Source organism: Oryctolagus cuniculus, chromosome 5, assembly GCF_051225735.1.
Source record: "Oryctolagus cuniculus isolate XC-2025 breed Fujian yellow rabbit chromosome 5, ASM5122573v1, whole genome shotgun sequence".
Classification (NCBI taxonomy): domain Eukaryota; kingdom Metazoa; phylum Chordata; class Mammalia; order Lagomorpha; family Leporidae; genus Oryctolagus; species Oryctolagus cuniculus.
The window spans coordinates 32147657-32163021 of NC_142871.1; the positions used below are offsets into that span (position 1 = coordinate 32147657).

The 15365-nt window shown below is 47.0% G+C and overlaps 1 protein-coding gene across 3 annotated transcripts in view; it reads left to right on the forward strand.

Moving 5' to 3' along the window:
* MAP3K5 (mitogen-activated protein kinase kinase kinase 5) overlaps positions 1–15365 on the forward strand; it is a 247380-nt gene that overhangs the window by 192975 nt on the left and 39040 nt on the right. For all 3 annotated transcript variants that reach the window (XM_070073521.2, XM_051854304.3, XM_070073520.2), the window contains exons 19-21: positions 2973–3130; positions 4653–4830; positions 5682–5702. In XM_070073521.2, the coding sequence (XP_069929622.2) occupies positions 2973–3130; positions 4653–4830; positions 5682–5702 (357 nt within the window). The remainder of the gene's footprint in view (positions 1–2972; positions 3131–4652; positions 4831–5681; positions 5703–15365) is intronic.

Sequence of the window (15365 nt, forward strand, 5' to 3'; positions counted from 1 at the left end):
AGAGTTACCCAGGGTGACTTTTGTCACACTCCAAACCCAATCCATCAAGGAAGCCTTTTGTCCAAAATCGGACCAGTTCTCTCTACTTCTGCTGCTACTACCCTCATCTCTCGCTTGCTTGATTTCAAGACTCCTAAGTGTTCTTCCACTTCCACATGTGCGCCCTCCTGTCCGTCCTCAGCACAGCAGTCAGACTGATCCTTCTACGATGCTAGTCAGGGGCAGGGGTTTAATGCAGCAGGGAAGTCACCACCAGGCGTTCCCAGGGCCTCGCTTTTGCCTCCCCCCAGGCCTGGCCATCACAGGTCGTTGGGTGAGTGAATCAGTGGGATGGGAGCTCTCAGTCTGTTTCTCCACTTCTCACAACCCAGACAAGTAGACAAAAAATTAAAAGAAAACCTTTGGAATGCAGACAAATAGCTTAGACTTTAAGAGTTCATACTCTCACTTGGTTTCTGTAGGCCAATGTTAGGATACACTTACATTATCCTTATCCAACTCTGTAAATCACTTTATGTAAGAGGTTATATATCTTTTTTTTTTTTTTTTTTTGACAGGCAGAGTGGACAGTGTGAGAGAGAGACAGAGAGAAAGGTCTTCCTTTGCCATTTGTTCACCCTCCAATGGCTGCCGTGGCCAGTGCGCTGCGGCCGGTGCACCACGCTGATCCGATGGCAGGAGCCAGGTGCTTCTCCTGGTCTCCCATGGGGTGCAGGGCCCAAGTACTTGGGCCATCCTCCACTGCACTCCCTGGCCACAGCAGAGAGCTGGCCTGGAAGAGGGGCAACCAGGACAGAATCCGGCGCCCCAACCCGGACTAGAACCTGGTGTGCCGGCGCCGCAAGGCGGAGGATTAGCCTAGTGAACTGCGGCGCCGGCTTATGTATCATTTTTTAAAATAAAAATATTGCATAATTCACTGTTGACATTACATGACTTTTCAGTTTTAAAAATTCACTGTATTTTTTTGTCCATTGTAATTCCTGCATGGATGTTAGTACACCTGAAATTCTCTCATTGATTCTGTTCTAGACCCAGAGACAACAAGCAGGAATGGTAGGTTTCAATACATATTTTCTAACAGGCCGGTGGGGTTTATTTAGGTCTTAAAAAGTTATCACTTGGAAGAAGGCCATAGGTGAAGAACATCCATAACAATTTTACACTAGGAGGAGGTGTGTCTGGCCACTTTGTGTGCAGTTACCCAGGGTGACTTTCGTCACACTTGCTTTATCTTTGGCTAAGTAAAAGGCTTTTCTCCAGTAATTTTGGTGATTTAAGCATAGAGCTGACATGTAAAGTTATATGTCTACATGAACATGAAATACGCTCATGCATAATGATCAAGTCTGTAGGATGAAACTGGCAGATGGACAAAAATAGTATGCTTTCATATGCTATGTATGGACAGCAGTTCATTTCCAGTCTTCAGTTGTAGGTTTCACAGGAATAGTTTAGGAGAATTTTATGTAACAGTTTTTTGCACTAAATCATGCATGAAACATTCCTGAAAGGCATTGTCTATATTTTTTAAAATGTCCATCAGGGCCGGCGCCGCGGCTCACTAGGCTAATCCTCCGCCTAGCGGCGCCGGCACACCGGGTTCTAGTCCCGGTCGGGGCGCCGGATTCTGTCCCGGTTGCCCCTCTTCCAGGCCAGCCCTCTGCTGTGGCCAGGGAGTGCAGTGGAGGATGGCCCAGGTGCTTGGGCCCTGCACCCCATGGGAGACCAGGAAAAGCACCTGGCTCCTGGCTCCTGCCATCGGATCAGCGCGGTGCGCCGGCCGCAGCGCGCCGGCCGCGGCGGCCATTGGAGGGTGAACCAACGGCAAAGGAAGACCTTTCTCTCTGTCTCTCTCTCTCTCACTGTCCACTCTGCCTGTCAAAAAAAAAAAAAAAATGTCCATCAGTTCAGTTTTGAATCAGAAAATACTGAAGTAGTTCTTTAGGCGAATGTCCCAAGATTTGACATAATTCAGCTTGGCATCTTAGATGGATTCCTATTTGCTGATTGTATCATTAGTGTGAGTGAAGCAGGGGATATGATGATAATACATTCCTACTCATGCTCCTGACCCATTGCTAGAGGGCGGGAAACCTTTCAAGGGGTATTAGAAGTTGGAATCTTGCCTCTCCTTTGATCCAGCGGAGTCACTACAATTGTTTACTTGGGATGAGCCCAGCTAGAACTAGAAGCAGCAGGTCTTTGCTACTCATTTAATGTTCTTTCCATCACACCACTCTGATTGCATGTAGCCTTCTAAATCTCTCTTTGCCATTTTATTCTTACTCATTGTATCTGATGATTTGGCTCTGTCGTTTGCTCATGACCTTTGATCTGTTTAACTGACTACTCCACATATTACAGACATGCAGTAGGAGTCCCATATATTTGATTTACAGAGTAGAGTATGCCAGGATTTTTTGCATTATTTTTTCTCAGTGGCTTTCAGAATGTTGATGCTGTTATGATTAAGAAATAAGAATGAAAAGAGAAGAATTAAGCATTCAGTTCAGGAATTGAGAAATACAGATTTCAGAAAGTAGATGAATGTTAGGTTTTTCCTGGGGAAAGATTGGAAGTGTTTATAATAGCAGTTTATAATAGCAGTCTTCATGTATTTTAAAAAGTGATTCCAGGAAATATGTGTTGACAAATTCTCTGTTGTGTTCAAAAGACTAATAGTTAGGACTGTCTAAGAGGTTCCAATGAAATGAAGCCTCAATTATTCTCCACCTTTCTCTCCATAACCAGATCATATTAATAAACTATTTTTTATGTCACTGAGAAAATTCATCATATAAATTGCTGTTGCCATTTGTACTCACAGCAGAGGGAACTGGAACACAAAGAAAAATGAGATTAACACCTGAATCATATTTTTAAAGTTGTCTTACTTGGGTAGTGAAACTGGAGCTGTCACCCATCCATTTTCTTTTGTTGAAGTGGAAATGTGTGTGGATTGTTTGCAGGTACCCTTCAGTACATGGCACCAGAAATCATAGACAAGGGACCTCGTGGCTACGGGAAGGCTGCAGACATCTGGTCTGTGGGCTGCACGATCATCGAGATGGCCACCGGAAAGCCCCCGTTTTATGAGCTGGGAGAACCACAGGCAGCTATGTTCAAGGTCACCTCTTGTATTATCTTAGAAATAAGTGGATAATGCTTTTCATAGCTACTGAGTATCCTACATGTATATGCCTGCCCCCCTTCCCCCCAAGGTAAAAGGGAAGGAACCTAAGTAAGCCTGAGCTGACAGCACATTCAAGTTTGGAAGATTCACTGTCAGAATCAGGGCCTGTGCCTTCCTCAGAGGGGCTCTGCTGCCTTGGTTTTCTTAGCCACAGTGTGAGATACAACCTGACTTCCTTTGACTGCTTTTTAACAATGCAGGCCAATTGATACCCCACTGTACACAAGAAATAGTCAAGTTTCCCACTGGGAAAAAATAGTTGCACCCACTTAGGAATTCAGTCCAGTCAATGTTTGCCTTTACTTCTCTACTTTAATAGTTTGAAGTCTTTATTTTTAAAATTTAAAATTTTTAAATCAGTCTTCTCATACATCCCATCTTATAGCTTGGTAATTCCCCCATTAGTAGTTCCTTGGAAAGTGAGACACACCCTACCCACCGCCACCACCTCTCATGGTAGAAAGCACCTGATAACAGAAATAGGCCTGGGAGAGCAGTTGCAGTGGGTGGGAACTGCTGTGGCAGACCTGGCTCCTCGACCTCAAGCCAGGGGAAGTTTCAAATGGGAACTGATTCCCAGGCAGAACTCAGGAGTGTGTTCTGTAAGGCACAGGCCTTTGGTGATTCTTTGCATCTTCTCCCTGTGCTGGCCATTTGTGTGTGGCCTCGCGTGAGGGCCGTGTGCTCCACACCCACAGCTCTGGACAAAGTGTGGCTTACTTTGCCTTGAGGATGGTTGGGTGGGACAGTGCTGACGGAAAGAGCAGTGAGAGATGCTGAGAGAGCCTTTCTTGACGTAAAAGAGTGTCTTTCTCGGCAAATCTTAAGGAAAAGTAGATTCTTAATTGTTATAAAACTGTTTAATTTTAAGGCCTTTTAAGTATCTCTTTTAATGTAGGTGCTTTGAGACAGGGGAAATACAAATTATGTAATGGAGAAGCACGTAGGCTTTAATCCAAATAAATTGAGGTTTAAATCCCAGATTTGCCGGTTAATAACCATGTAACCTCATCCCTTCTGAGCCCTGTTTCCCTTCTTGGTGTAACAGGGATACTATTTAGTCCACCAGGTTTGGGAGAGGATTTGATGAGATTCATAAGTGGAAAAAACACCAGCACAATGCCTGGCTCCTGACTATTGTGAGCAACTGAATGGTCTCAACTAAAAATACCTTTTTGTGTGCCAGTACATTAATGTGTTCTAAAGCTTTGAAGGACTGAATTAATACTTCATAATGCTATTGCACTGTCTTAAGGTAATTACTCTGCCTGTATTGTTGGAAAAGCTACTGAACCACTGACCATAACCTACAGGAAGTATATGCTTTCTCACTTTGAGAAAGTCATGAGTTTGTAGTGGGGGACCTTGTTGTGTTGGGGGCCAAGTGCTAGAACTTGGGCTCAGGTGATGAGATGGTCACTCAGCAGACGCTGTGCTTGCTCTGTTGCTGTCTCAGGTGGGAATGTTTAAAGTCCACCCCGAGATCCCGGAGTCCATGTCTGCAGAGGCGAAGGCGTTCATCCTGAAATGTTTTGAACCAGACCCTGACAAGAGAGCTTGTGCTAATGACTTGCTTGTTGATGAGTTCTTAAAAGTTTCAAGCAAAAAGAAAAAGACACAACCTAAGCTTTCAGGTATGTGGTTGCATAGAAGAGGATACAGGTTAGAGTCACAAAATCTTAGGTTTTTAAGATGGAAGTATTTTCTGGAGGTAAAATAATCTGTTCACAGTTACATTTGGGAATTGGTATAAACACTAGCACAGGTTCCTAAGCATTCATGCAGTATTGGTGAGCTGTGTTATCATCAATTTCACAAATTCTGAAAGCTCAAACATAGTAGTCTCCTGTCACATGCTTAGTAGTAGCTACTGTACAGCATCTTTAGCATTCTTGCATTGCTGATGCTAAAGTAAGAAAGGGGTGAAATGCAGCCTTTTTAGAGTGGAAACCTCTATCTACCACTATGGGCTACATGGCTGTTACAGAGTTAAACTTCCAAGCCATGTAGGTAATGCATTCTTTTAATTTTAATCAGTAGAAAATACTTCCTGCCTATTAAAGGATATATTTTGAAATAATTAGTTTAAAAAGAGAAAACTGGTAACTATAAATAAAATAGCGTACAAGGATACTTCAAAAAGTTTGTAGAAAGTGAAATTAAAAGGTGTTTATTCCAGTGCAGAAAATGTTTGAAATCCATGCATAGTTTCTTCATAATGCTCATCTTCCATGAACTTGTTGAAAACCCCCTCATAGAAGTAAATTGTCTTTTTGCTATCATTTCAAATATTCGGTTCAGAAAGAAAAAGCCAAGGAAATCGCCGTTTGTTCTTGGCATTTTTGGTGTTATATTGGATGAGGATGGGTAGAATGATTGGAAAGAACGTTGATCCCATGTCAAGCATTTACCTTTTATTGATTTCTCAGCTTTTAACAACAAACCCAGCATGTGCTTACTTTGCTGTTTGCCTTCTTCCCCACAGCTCTTTCAGCTGGATCAAATGGTGAGTTTGTTTTTATCTTTGCCCATTGAGCTAAAGTCTGGCATATTACATGATGCACTATGGAAGTACCATAAACAGCCTCATCCTCTGCTCCTTGCTTATCTAGGTGGCTCTAGGTGCTAAGGATATGGGCAGCCACAAGCCTGGCTGGAGTCATTTCTTTCAGAAACCCCTCTGCTTTCTCTTTTGTGAGCAAGGCTTACATTGGTTTTCCCGGGATACAAGTTGGTGATTGTGTTTTTGAAACATTCAACATTTGGGAGAAGCCCTTGCTTTCTTACTTAGGAGCCAGTTGGCCAACCAAAGGATTTCTTGTGGAAAATATCAATGCCACATACTTTCCTCTGCTGTCTTTGGAACTGTATGTTCTATTTTTAGTTGGTCGTGTGTTGTGCTTTTGTTTTCTGAAGTTGACTGTTATAGGATCACAATGGGAAGGTAGGTTTGCTCTAGGAAGATCAGTTAGAGCATTGCAAATAATAATAGAAAGGAACGTGGTTTTGGACTTCCTAAGATGGGTAAGTGGTGGATCAGATAGTGCAAGGGTTCTGTGAGGCACACGCAGGGGTTTGCGGGTTCTGAAGACTCCTCAAAGCCAGTCAGTCTAGGGTAGAGGCCCGTTCCTTGGGCTTTCCTGAGCACAGCCTTTCCACTTTTCCTTCCTCCGTTCTGAGAGGTGGGAGGGAACTCAGAAAAGGAGAGACCCCCAAGCCCCTCTCTCATGGGCAGCCAAACCTTTGAAGGCAGGCATTGTGCTTTCAGAAGGTAGACCCTGCGTGCTCCTCTGCCTTTGGAGCAGCCCGTTTCTCGTGCTCAAGTGGACACTGATTGGAATTCTATAGAACTCGGTTCTGGTTCGCTGAGCCACTCTCTGGATCCGTGACTGGAAGCAGTTCTCTTGTCTCAGCTGTCATTCTGTGCTGGTAACAATACCTACTTCACAGATTTTGTTCTGAGAATAAAATAAAACAATATCCTCAAAGAATCTTGGAGCAGTGCCCAGAAGCTCAACCCGTGATTGTTTTATTCCGTCCACGTGGCTTGGCTTTTGTTGGCAGGAAACAGATTCCCATGATACGCACATTTAGCTTCTGTGAACTCAACCAGGCATATATGGGGTGAGAGAGAAGGGCGAGAGAGGGGTCATTTAAGCAGGCAGTTCCTTTCACCCACAGTGTCCCTGTGAACTTGTGCTTAGGGAGAGCAGGGGGTTTTTGTAGGTACAAATCTGCTGAACTCGGCTCAGTCATGGCTCCCACATGCCCTCTCGCTCTTCGTGCTCAGGGAAATTCAACCGTGATTTGGACTCAGCTCCAGTTTTGGAGTCTAACCCCACTTAAGAGGATGGGTATTGGGTCAGAGCTGGGCTCACTCACTGGGTGGCCTGGGACATGTCTCACTGTCTATCACCTAATCTGTCTGGTGGGTTCAGGTAGACCACCTGCTCATGGGGTTGTTTGAGGATTAAATGAGATCACATATGGAAAATGCTGTTCCAGTGAACACTGTGTAAGTGGTCATCACCCTTCTTGTTCCACTGCCCAAGCCCAGTGGCCTGTTGAGAAATGCAGGCCACAGTCTATACCCTCACCTTTCCCTTAGGGCCCATCTCATCCTCCTCACCTGGATCTCCCCCCAGGGCCTCCTCAATTCTCCAGTCCGTTCTCTTCCCAGTGACATATCTCTCCTTGGTCTGCCCATGTTACCTGAGACAGAGACTGGGGCCTAGAAATGTGGCAGCCCCAGTTCTGTGTGATTTAGCTGTTCTGACTCTAAAGGGATAGCATGACATGAATGAGCACTCTCTTCTCCAGGAGGGCAAGCCAGGCAAGTTAACCCAACTGGGAGCTAACCTTGCATTGGATTGGTCAGGGTTACAGAGAGCCTCATGCCTCCTTTTAATTCAAACTGTGAGCTCTGTGACCTCGCCTTACTCTCTTTCCAAGTAGATCCAAGCTGCAGGCCTCTTCCTCCCCAGCTTTCTTGCCCAGGCTGCATGCCTGTGTCTGAGAGGCCTCCAACTTCAGTAATTGCACCCTCAGCTTTTTCCTCAAGAGGGGAGTTGAAAGGTGATAAGGCCCTCCTTCCCCTTGAGAAAGAGGTGTGGGCCGGCACGGCGGCTCACTAGGCTAATCCTCCGCCTTGCGGTGCCGGCACAACCGGGTTCTAGTCCCGGTCGGCGCCGGATTCTGACCCGGTTGCCCCTCTTCCAGGCCAGCTCTCTGCTGTGGCCCGGGAGTGCAGTGGAGGATGGCCCAAGTGCTTGGGCCCTGCACCCCATGGGAGACCAGGAGAAGCACCTGGCTCCTGCCATCGGATCAGCGCGGTGCGCCGGCCCCAGCGACCAGTGGAGGGTGAACCAATGGCAAAGGAAGACCTTTCTCTCTGTCTCTCTCACTGTCCACTCTGCCTGTCAAAAAAAAAAGAGAGAGAGAGAGAGAAAGAGGTGTAGAGGTGTGAAGTCTCATTCTGTTTTCTGTTACTATGATTGAATGCCAAATTGGATCATTTGTCAAACAAGAGAGAGAGGACAGTGAGGGAAGAAGAGAGAGAGAGATTGAGATTTCAAGCTCACGGTTCTGGGTGGCCAAGAGCATGGTCTCAGCATCTGCTTAGCATCTAGTGAGAACCTTGTTGCTGGTGGTGACTCCAGAGTCCCAAGGCAAGGTAGCACATCACATGGCAAGATAGAGCCAACAAGCCAGGAAGAGTTCACTTTTACAACAAAGCCACTCACTGCATAACCCATTAATCCACTCATCCATTAACCCATGAATGGGGCAGGGGCCCTCATAACCTAATCACCTGGTAAAGTCCCACCTGTTTTTGTTTTTTATGATTTATTTTATTTATTTGAAAGGCAGAGTTACAGAGAGAGCGAGGTCTTCCATCTGCTGGTTTACTCCCCAGATGGCTGCAACAGCCAGTGCTAGGCCAAGCTGGAGCCAGGTCTCCCAATTGGATGCAGTGCCCCAAGGATTTGGGCCATCCTCTGCTGTTTCCCCAGACACATTAGCAGGGAACTGGGTTGGAAATGGAGTAGCTGGGACTCAAACCTGCACCTATGTGGGATACCAGTGCTACAGGCCAGAGCTTTAACCCTCTGAGCCACGGCTCTGGCCCCTGAGGTTCCCACCTCTTAATACTTCCCAATGGGTATTACATTTATTGGATTTTTTTTTTCATTTTTCTTTTATATCAAAAATTTCCAACAGTGTCTTAATTAATGCAAAAATTAAATAAATAAAAACTCAGAGTTTAAGATTATATAACATTTATAAATCACACACTTCTTGATTAAGAAATACTGAATATCATCCAAATAATAAAGTAGGCCCATGCTCAATTATCATATTCCCTATATCAGAGAAGACACATTAAGCATTCCAGCTGTAAGTTTATCTACAGACATACTTAGTATGCTATGAGTTCAAAAGTTTGATCTATTTTTCAAAGAGATTGCACATCTTGAAATGCTGTTACCTGTTAAGTGGATGACCTAAAACATCCTTGTTTTTTAAGTTGGTGCGAAGTTAGTATGAAGAAAGGTGCAGATGGCTGGCGCCATGGCTCACTTGGTTAATCCTCTGCCTGCAGCGCCGGCACCCCAGGTTCTAGTCCTGGTTGGGGCACCAGGTACTAGTCCTGGTTGCTCCTTTTCCAGTCCAGCTCTCTGTTGTGGCCCGGGAGGGCAGTGGAGGATGGCCCAAGTGCTTGGGTCCCTGCACACGCATGGGAGACCGGGAGGAAGCACCGGCTCCTGGCTTCAGATCGGCACAGTGCCAGCCATAGCGGCCATTAGGGGAGTGAACCAACAGAAGGAAGGCCTTTCTTTCTCTCTGTCTCTCTCTCACTGTCTGTCTCTCTCTCTCTCTGTGTCTAACTCTGCCTGTCAAAAAAATAAAAAAAAAAAAGGTGCAGCAAATCCAGATCTAAAATACAAAGTCATCATAACCAGCAACCTCCACTTGTTTTCCACTGAAAAGGGCAAATTCCTATAGACAATGCGCTTGTGACCCTCCGGATGCTCTGTCCCCAGGGGTCGCCATTAGAAGCTCTGCATGAGGCATGGAGAGTGAAGGAGGAAGAAGTGGCGGTGCCACCCCAAGCCAGGCTCCTCTCACGACCTTGTTCCCCTGTGTGCTGAGTGCTGCATTTCACAATGTGTTTGGTAGTGACATTAAAACCACAGCATGTGACCTGTCAGATTCTGACATCATCATGCACAGACCAAATATTTAAAAAATATATTTATTTATTTGAAAGTCAGAGTTACACAGAGAGAGAAGCAGAGGTGGTGGGGGGGGGGAGTTCTTCTATCCACTTTTTCACTCCTCAGTGGTTGCAATGGCCAGAGCTGCACCAATCTGAAGCCAGGAACCAAGAGTTTCTTCCAGGTCTCCCATGCAGGTACAGAGGCCCAAGGACTTGAGCCATCTTCTGCTGCTTTCCCAGGCCACAGCAGAGAGCTGGATTGGAAGTAGAGCAGCTGAGACATGAACTGGCACCCATATGGGATGCTGGCACTGCAGGTGGCGGCTTTACCCACTACACCACAGCACTGGCCCCAAGACCCAAAGATTTCATTAGCTTTCACGGAAACATTTGGTGCACTATATGCACAGGAAATGTGCTTGGCCTTGAATGTATAGCAATAAGAAATGCAGAGTTCCTGACACCTAGGAGCTGTTGCTCTGGTAAGGCAGATGCAGTAGGAAATTAATCTGCACAGAGTCACACGGGGGAGAGAGTGATTGCTGTCAGACTGAGAGCGTGGCTTCAAGGAGAAATTGCCAGTGGGATGGAACCCTGTGGCTAAGGAAGAAGGTGAGTTTCACAGGTGGGTGGGGAGTGAGGAGCCAAGTGAAGCCCCTGCTAGCCTGAGTTAATGCAGGATGGGTGAGCCCCCAGTGTGTATGAAGGAAGCCATGGAAGCTCTGTTGGTGCTTAAAGTGCAAGGGGGAGAGATGAAGCCAGAAGTGGTAAGCAGCTCAGGTCCCAAAGGACTCCTATGAAGTGCTAGGAAATTCACAGAAGTGGGGTGGAGAACCAGTGAAAGGTTGTTATCTGGAAGTGTGTTGTTGACCAGCGCTAGATCTGTAATTCTGTGATAATAGAAGTGTCCTCACTGCAATAGAAAAATTGCACATATCCAGTATGTCAACCATTAGTCCTGTGTGGCCATTACATACTCAGAATGTGGCTACCGTGGCTGAGACACTGGGTTTTTATTTTAATTTTGTTTCAGTGTTAACCCCATGAGGCTGCTAGCTTCTGTATTAGACAGTGATGCTACCATATGGATTATTCCAGTGACTGTGTGAAGGATGACTTGTGTAATAACATTCATTCAATAACACATTTAAACCTTGGCACTAAGAATATAGAGGGGACTCAGGCAGCCCAGATCCTGCCTGTGTTGCTTGGGGATGCTTGTTAGTCCCTCCCACAGTCTGGGGGTGCAACCTGCAATTCTATGCTTTTCAGCAAGCCCAGATGACTATTAAACTCACTGAAGTATGAGAACCATCATTTGAGTTCTGGGCAACTAGAGACTGGAGGGAGGATGTCCAGTTGAGAAACTGCTGGAGCATGGCTTTGTCCTCAGACTGTGCTGGACAAGGAGAACCATGAAGGTCCCTGAGACTGCCCTCATGGTGATGGAAGGAAACTCTCATTTTTCCAGTGCACATGCATATCCAATTCCTTGATGTTAGAGCCATTTCCCTCCCCTGCACGGGACTTCCCAGCACTCTGGGCCCATAGACTGGCCTCTCCTCCCTGCTCCCTACCCCATCTGCTTTGGTTTGTAGCTAAAGCCATCTCTTAGGGAGTCGTGGATTCACACCACATCCCATCAGTCCTTAAAATGGAGCAGTAAGAATCACCACCCTAGAGAAACACCTGTGGTGTGTTCTGTCCTCACGGTCCACCCAGCCCCTTTTCAATGTTTTCACAGCCCCGTAGCTGAGGGCTTCTTCATAGTTGGCCAGACATTGGCAGAACGGCTGCCAGAGATGGCAGATCCTGCCAGGCTCCTCACTGTCACTTGTGGCTATGAGCTGCTATCAAGGGACTTGTGACCTCTGCTATCCAGAAACTGTCAGCATGCTCCTCTGGCCATAAATATGCGTGAGCTTCACAGAAAGGTGCTGCACTGTCTCACTCGCCTGGAAACCTTCCTAACGTGAGGAGCTAGAAACCTGAGGAATGAATTTGGTCCTGTTTCCACCAGAAATGCGTAAAGCTACCTGTCTGAGCCCCCCTGGTCTCCCTCTTCCCACCTCACAATGGAGAAAGCATCCGTCTTCCTTGCAAGGCCAAACCCTCGGTTGGGTCCTGGATACCACACCCCCCCTTGACTCCTAGTTTTCCTCCTGAGCAGATAAGTCCCATATACACCTGCTCTCATGTTTTCTGTCATTAACTGATGTTCACGTGACACCTCGTTGGCTGTCACCATGTATTTTTTGCTCTCCATCACAGCTTTGTGCTGTGAAGTGCGATGCCTCCAAGATCATCTCCACCTCTTCGTTCCCAGCAATCTGGTGTCTGCCCTTCCACTTGATCACTGAACCTGCTCCAGCAAAAGTCACTCGTTAAATCCATTTAGTCATATACAGCAAGTACTTTGCCTAACTGATTCCAGTTCTCAGTGGTTTGGATCCGGGTGGCCATTCTGTGGCAGTGGCCCTCTCCTGAGTGGACTTCCGTAGTCGTCCGCCCCGTTTCCACTGTCCTATGGCTGCTCCTAGTCAGTGTCCTCTGATGCCTCCACTTTTTCCTCTTTTATTCTAAATCTTGGTTCTCTCTAGGGATAGGTTCTCCAGATCTTGTCATTGTTTGCTTTAAATCGCCATCCAGATACTGAGTTGCTAAGGTTACCTCTCTAATCCACTCTTCTCATCAGTGCTTGAACTGCCTCCTCCTTTTCTCAAACTGAACTTTCAAATAACACCTTGTGCCCTGCTTCCTGTGTTCTTTCTCATCTTGTACTCCTATCAGTAGTACGTGCATCTCCTCATTTTCTTAGGCAGATACCTTGAGGTCACTTTCGATTCCTCCTTTTCACACACCAGCAAGTCCTGTTGGCTACCCAACAAACAGTAACTGCACGGCCTAACAAAAGGGGAAGCAATCTAGAATGAGGGTCCCTGATTTAAAATCAGGTAAGGAGGGAATCAGCGCTGTGCAAACAGGCATGCAGGACCTGTGTAAGTCCATTGTTTCCTAGATGGGCCCTGATGGTAGGCACTGGGTTTCATCCTTGAGCACCTACGCTTCTACTTCCTTAGGCCTCCTTTTAAGCAGTTGGTATCCATAGAAACCTTGAACTTCACAGGTGTGACTCAAGCTCTCTCCTCCCTGGTAATCAAACTGTGTAATGCAATCCAAAGGGAGGTTAATTCAAGACCTCGTTCCGCTTTTTAGATTCACAAACACGCATTGTACACATACACCTCTGGTAGCATTGCACATAGAGCTCAATCTGTTAAATTCCCAAGAGAAACCAGTTGTGTCTTTGAAATAGAAATGCTGCCTGCCTCTATGTCTGAGTGTAGCACACTTTGCAAAAATAATGACCAGTCCCTAGGCTGGGGAAGAACTCTTGCCCAGTGCCAGGGTGTGACATTGAGCTCCCTGCAGGCCTTTTACGCCCTTTAACGAAGGAGATGGGCTGTTCCCTCCCATCAAGAGAATGGGTGCGAGCTTCCCCCAGCTGCCTTCTCCCATGATCAGTGTTTAACTGGAGCGGCTTGACGTCTCACAGCGATGAAAACCTCGCTGTCAGACAGCTGTTACGACCATGCTGAAGTCGGTACCCCCGAATACACCTGAAACAAAGCACTTCACAGACCTTGCCCTCTCCAGAAATACAAAAAAAAAAAAACAGCCCTGTGTCTGGGCCCCCCACAAATACCTCTCCTCCCAGGCAGCCTTGCTCTCTGCTATCAGCAGAGAAGAGCTCTCTCATTTGCTCTCTTATGTTAAGACAGTGCTTAAAATGTGGGCCCTGGGCCGGTGCCACAGCTCACTAGGCTAATCCTTCGCCTGCGGCGCCGGCACACCGGGTTCTAGTCCCGGTCGGGGCGCTGGATTCTGTCCCGGTTGCCCCTCTTCCAGGCCAGCTCTCTGCTGTGGCTCGGAGTGCAGTGGAGGATGGCCCAAGTGCTTGGGCCCTGCACCCCATGGGAGACCAGGAAAAGCACCTGGCTCATGCTTTCGGATCAGCACGGTGCGCTGGCTGCAGCGCCCCGGCCGCGGCGGCCATTGGAGGGTGAACCAATGGCAAAAGGAAGACCTTTCTCTCTGTCTCTCTCTGTCCACTCTGCCTGTCCAAAAAAAAAAAAAAAAAAAGTGGGCCCTGGAGTGCTAGGCCTCTGAGATGCTTCAGGCAATAAAAGGGAATCCCTAGTCATGTGGGTGTGGGGGGTGCTGCCTGCCAGGCTCCCTGTCCTGCTGTGTGTTGTCACCCTTGTGGGGAGCAACTCGGACTAGACTGTTACTGGAATTAAGACTTATTCTATGCATCTGCTCTCCCACAATATGGCGCTGGGAGAGGAGGAAACAGCTTCTACACAGCTGCCTCCAGTTCAACCAATAAACTGTAGGACCTGCTCCTGATTGGAGGAGAGCAGCGTACTCGGCATGTGGGTAGCAGAGTTGGGATTGGTGGAAGAGGACTATAAAGGAGGAGAGAGACAACATGCATCAGGAACATCTATCCGAATAACACCTGAGCAGCCCCCTAGAGAGCCGGCCGGCGGTGTGCCGCTCCCCCACGGAAGTGGGGAAAGTGGCAGGGGGAACCGCCCTTCCACGGAGGTGGAAGGGACGGTAGCCAACCCGGGAAGAACCAGCAGCAAACCCGGGGAGGGCCGAGCAGACGAAAGAACAGTGCAGGGTCCTGTGTCGTTCCTCCACGAAGATAGGGAGCGACAACCCTAGCCACATGGGCTTCTCTGTACACTTTCAAACAAGACACTGTGCCGTGAAAGTGGTAGACTCAGCAACTCTTCTTTGTTTCATCTTGCTTCCTACCTTCTGATGATTCTGCTGCAGAACCATTTAGGTAACAGCAGATAGGTCAGCCAGCTTGTACCGGGAGAGTCTCTGGTATCTGCCCAGTAAGAGACCCTGAGGCCAACCATTCCTGGAAGCTGTGTATATCCCCTTCCTCCTCCTCCCTCCAGGTGAAAGCAGTGCTTGACAGCCCTGTAGCACCTGCTTTCCTCACCTGCCCTGTAAGTGGGATGGACTATTGGAATGGTCCTTCCCTCCATCCCTGATATAACCAAGGGGATGGGTTGGGTCCTACCTGCAAGAGTGTCTGATTCAGGATGCTCCTGGAGGTGGCTGGAGAACGCTTTCCAAGACTGAGTGGTGTGGAAGAGCTTCCCTGAATGAGGGGTGATACGCTGTCAGGAAATCTCATTTCCTGCTGTGTCATGGGACATTTAAATCTGCAGATTATCATTAAGTGTGCTATTAGATAAACAAGTTCTTGGTAATCCTGTTTTGCTATCTGTGCAATGTTGGCTTATGAAAAATATTTTAACATACTTTTCTGACTCTAGAAATAATATTTGTCTATTATTAGAAGTTCTGGGAAAATAAAAGAAAATCACAGTCACCCCAAATTATATTTCCTAGAAATAACTA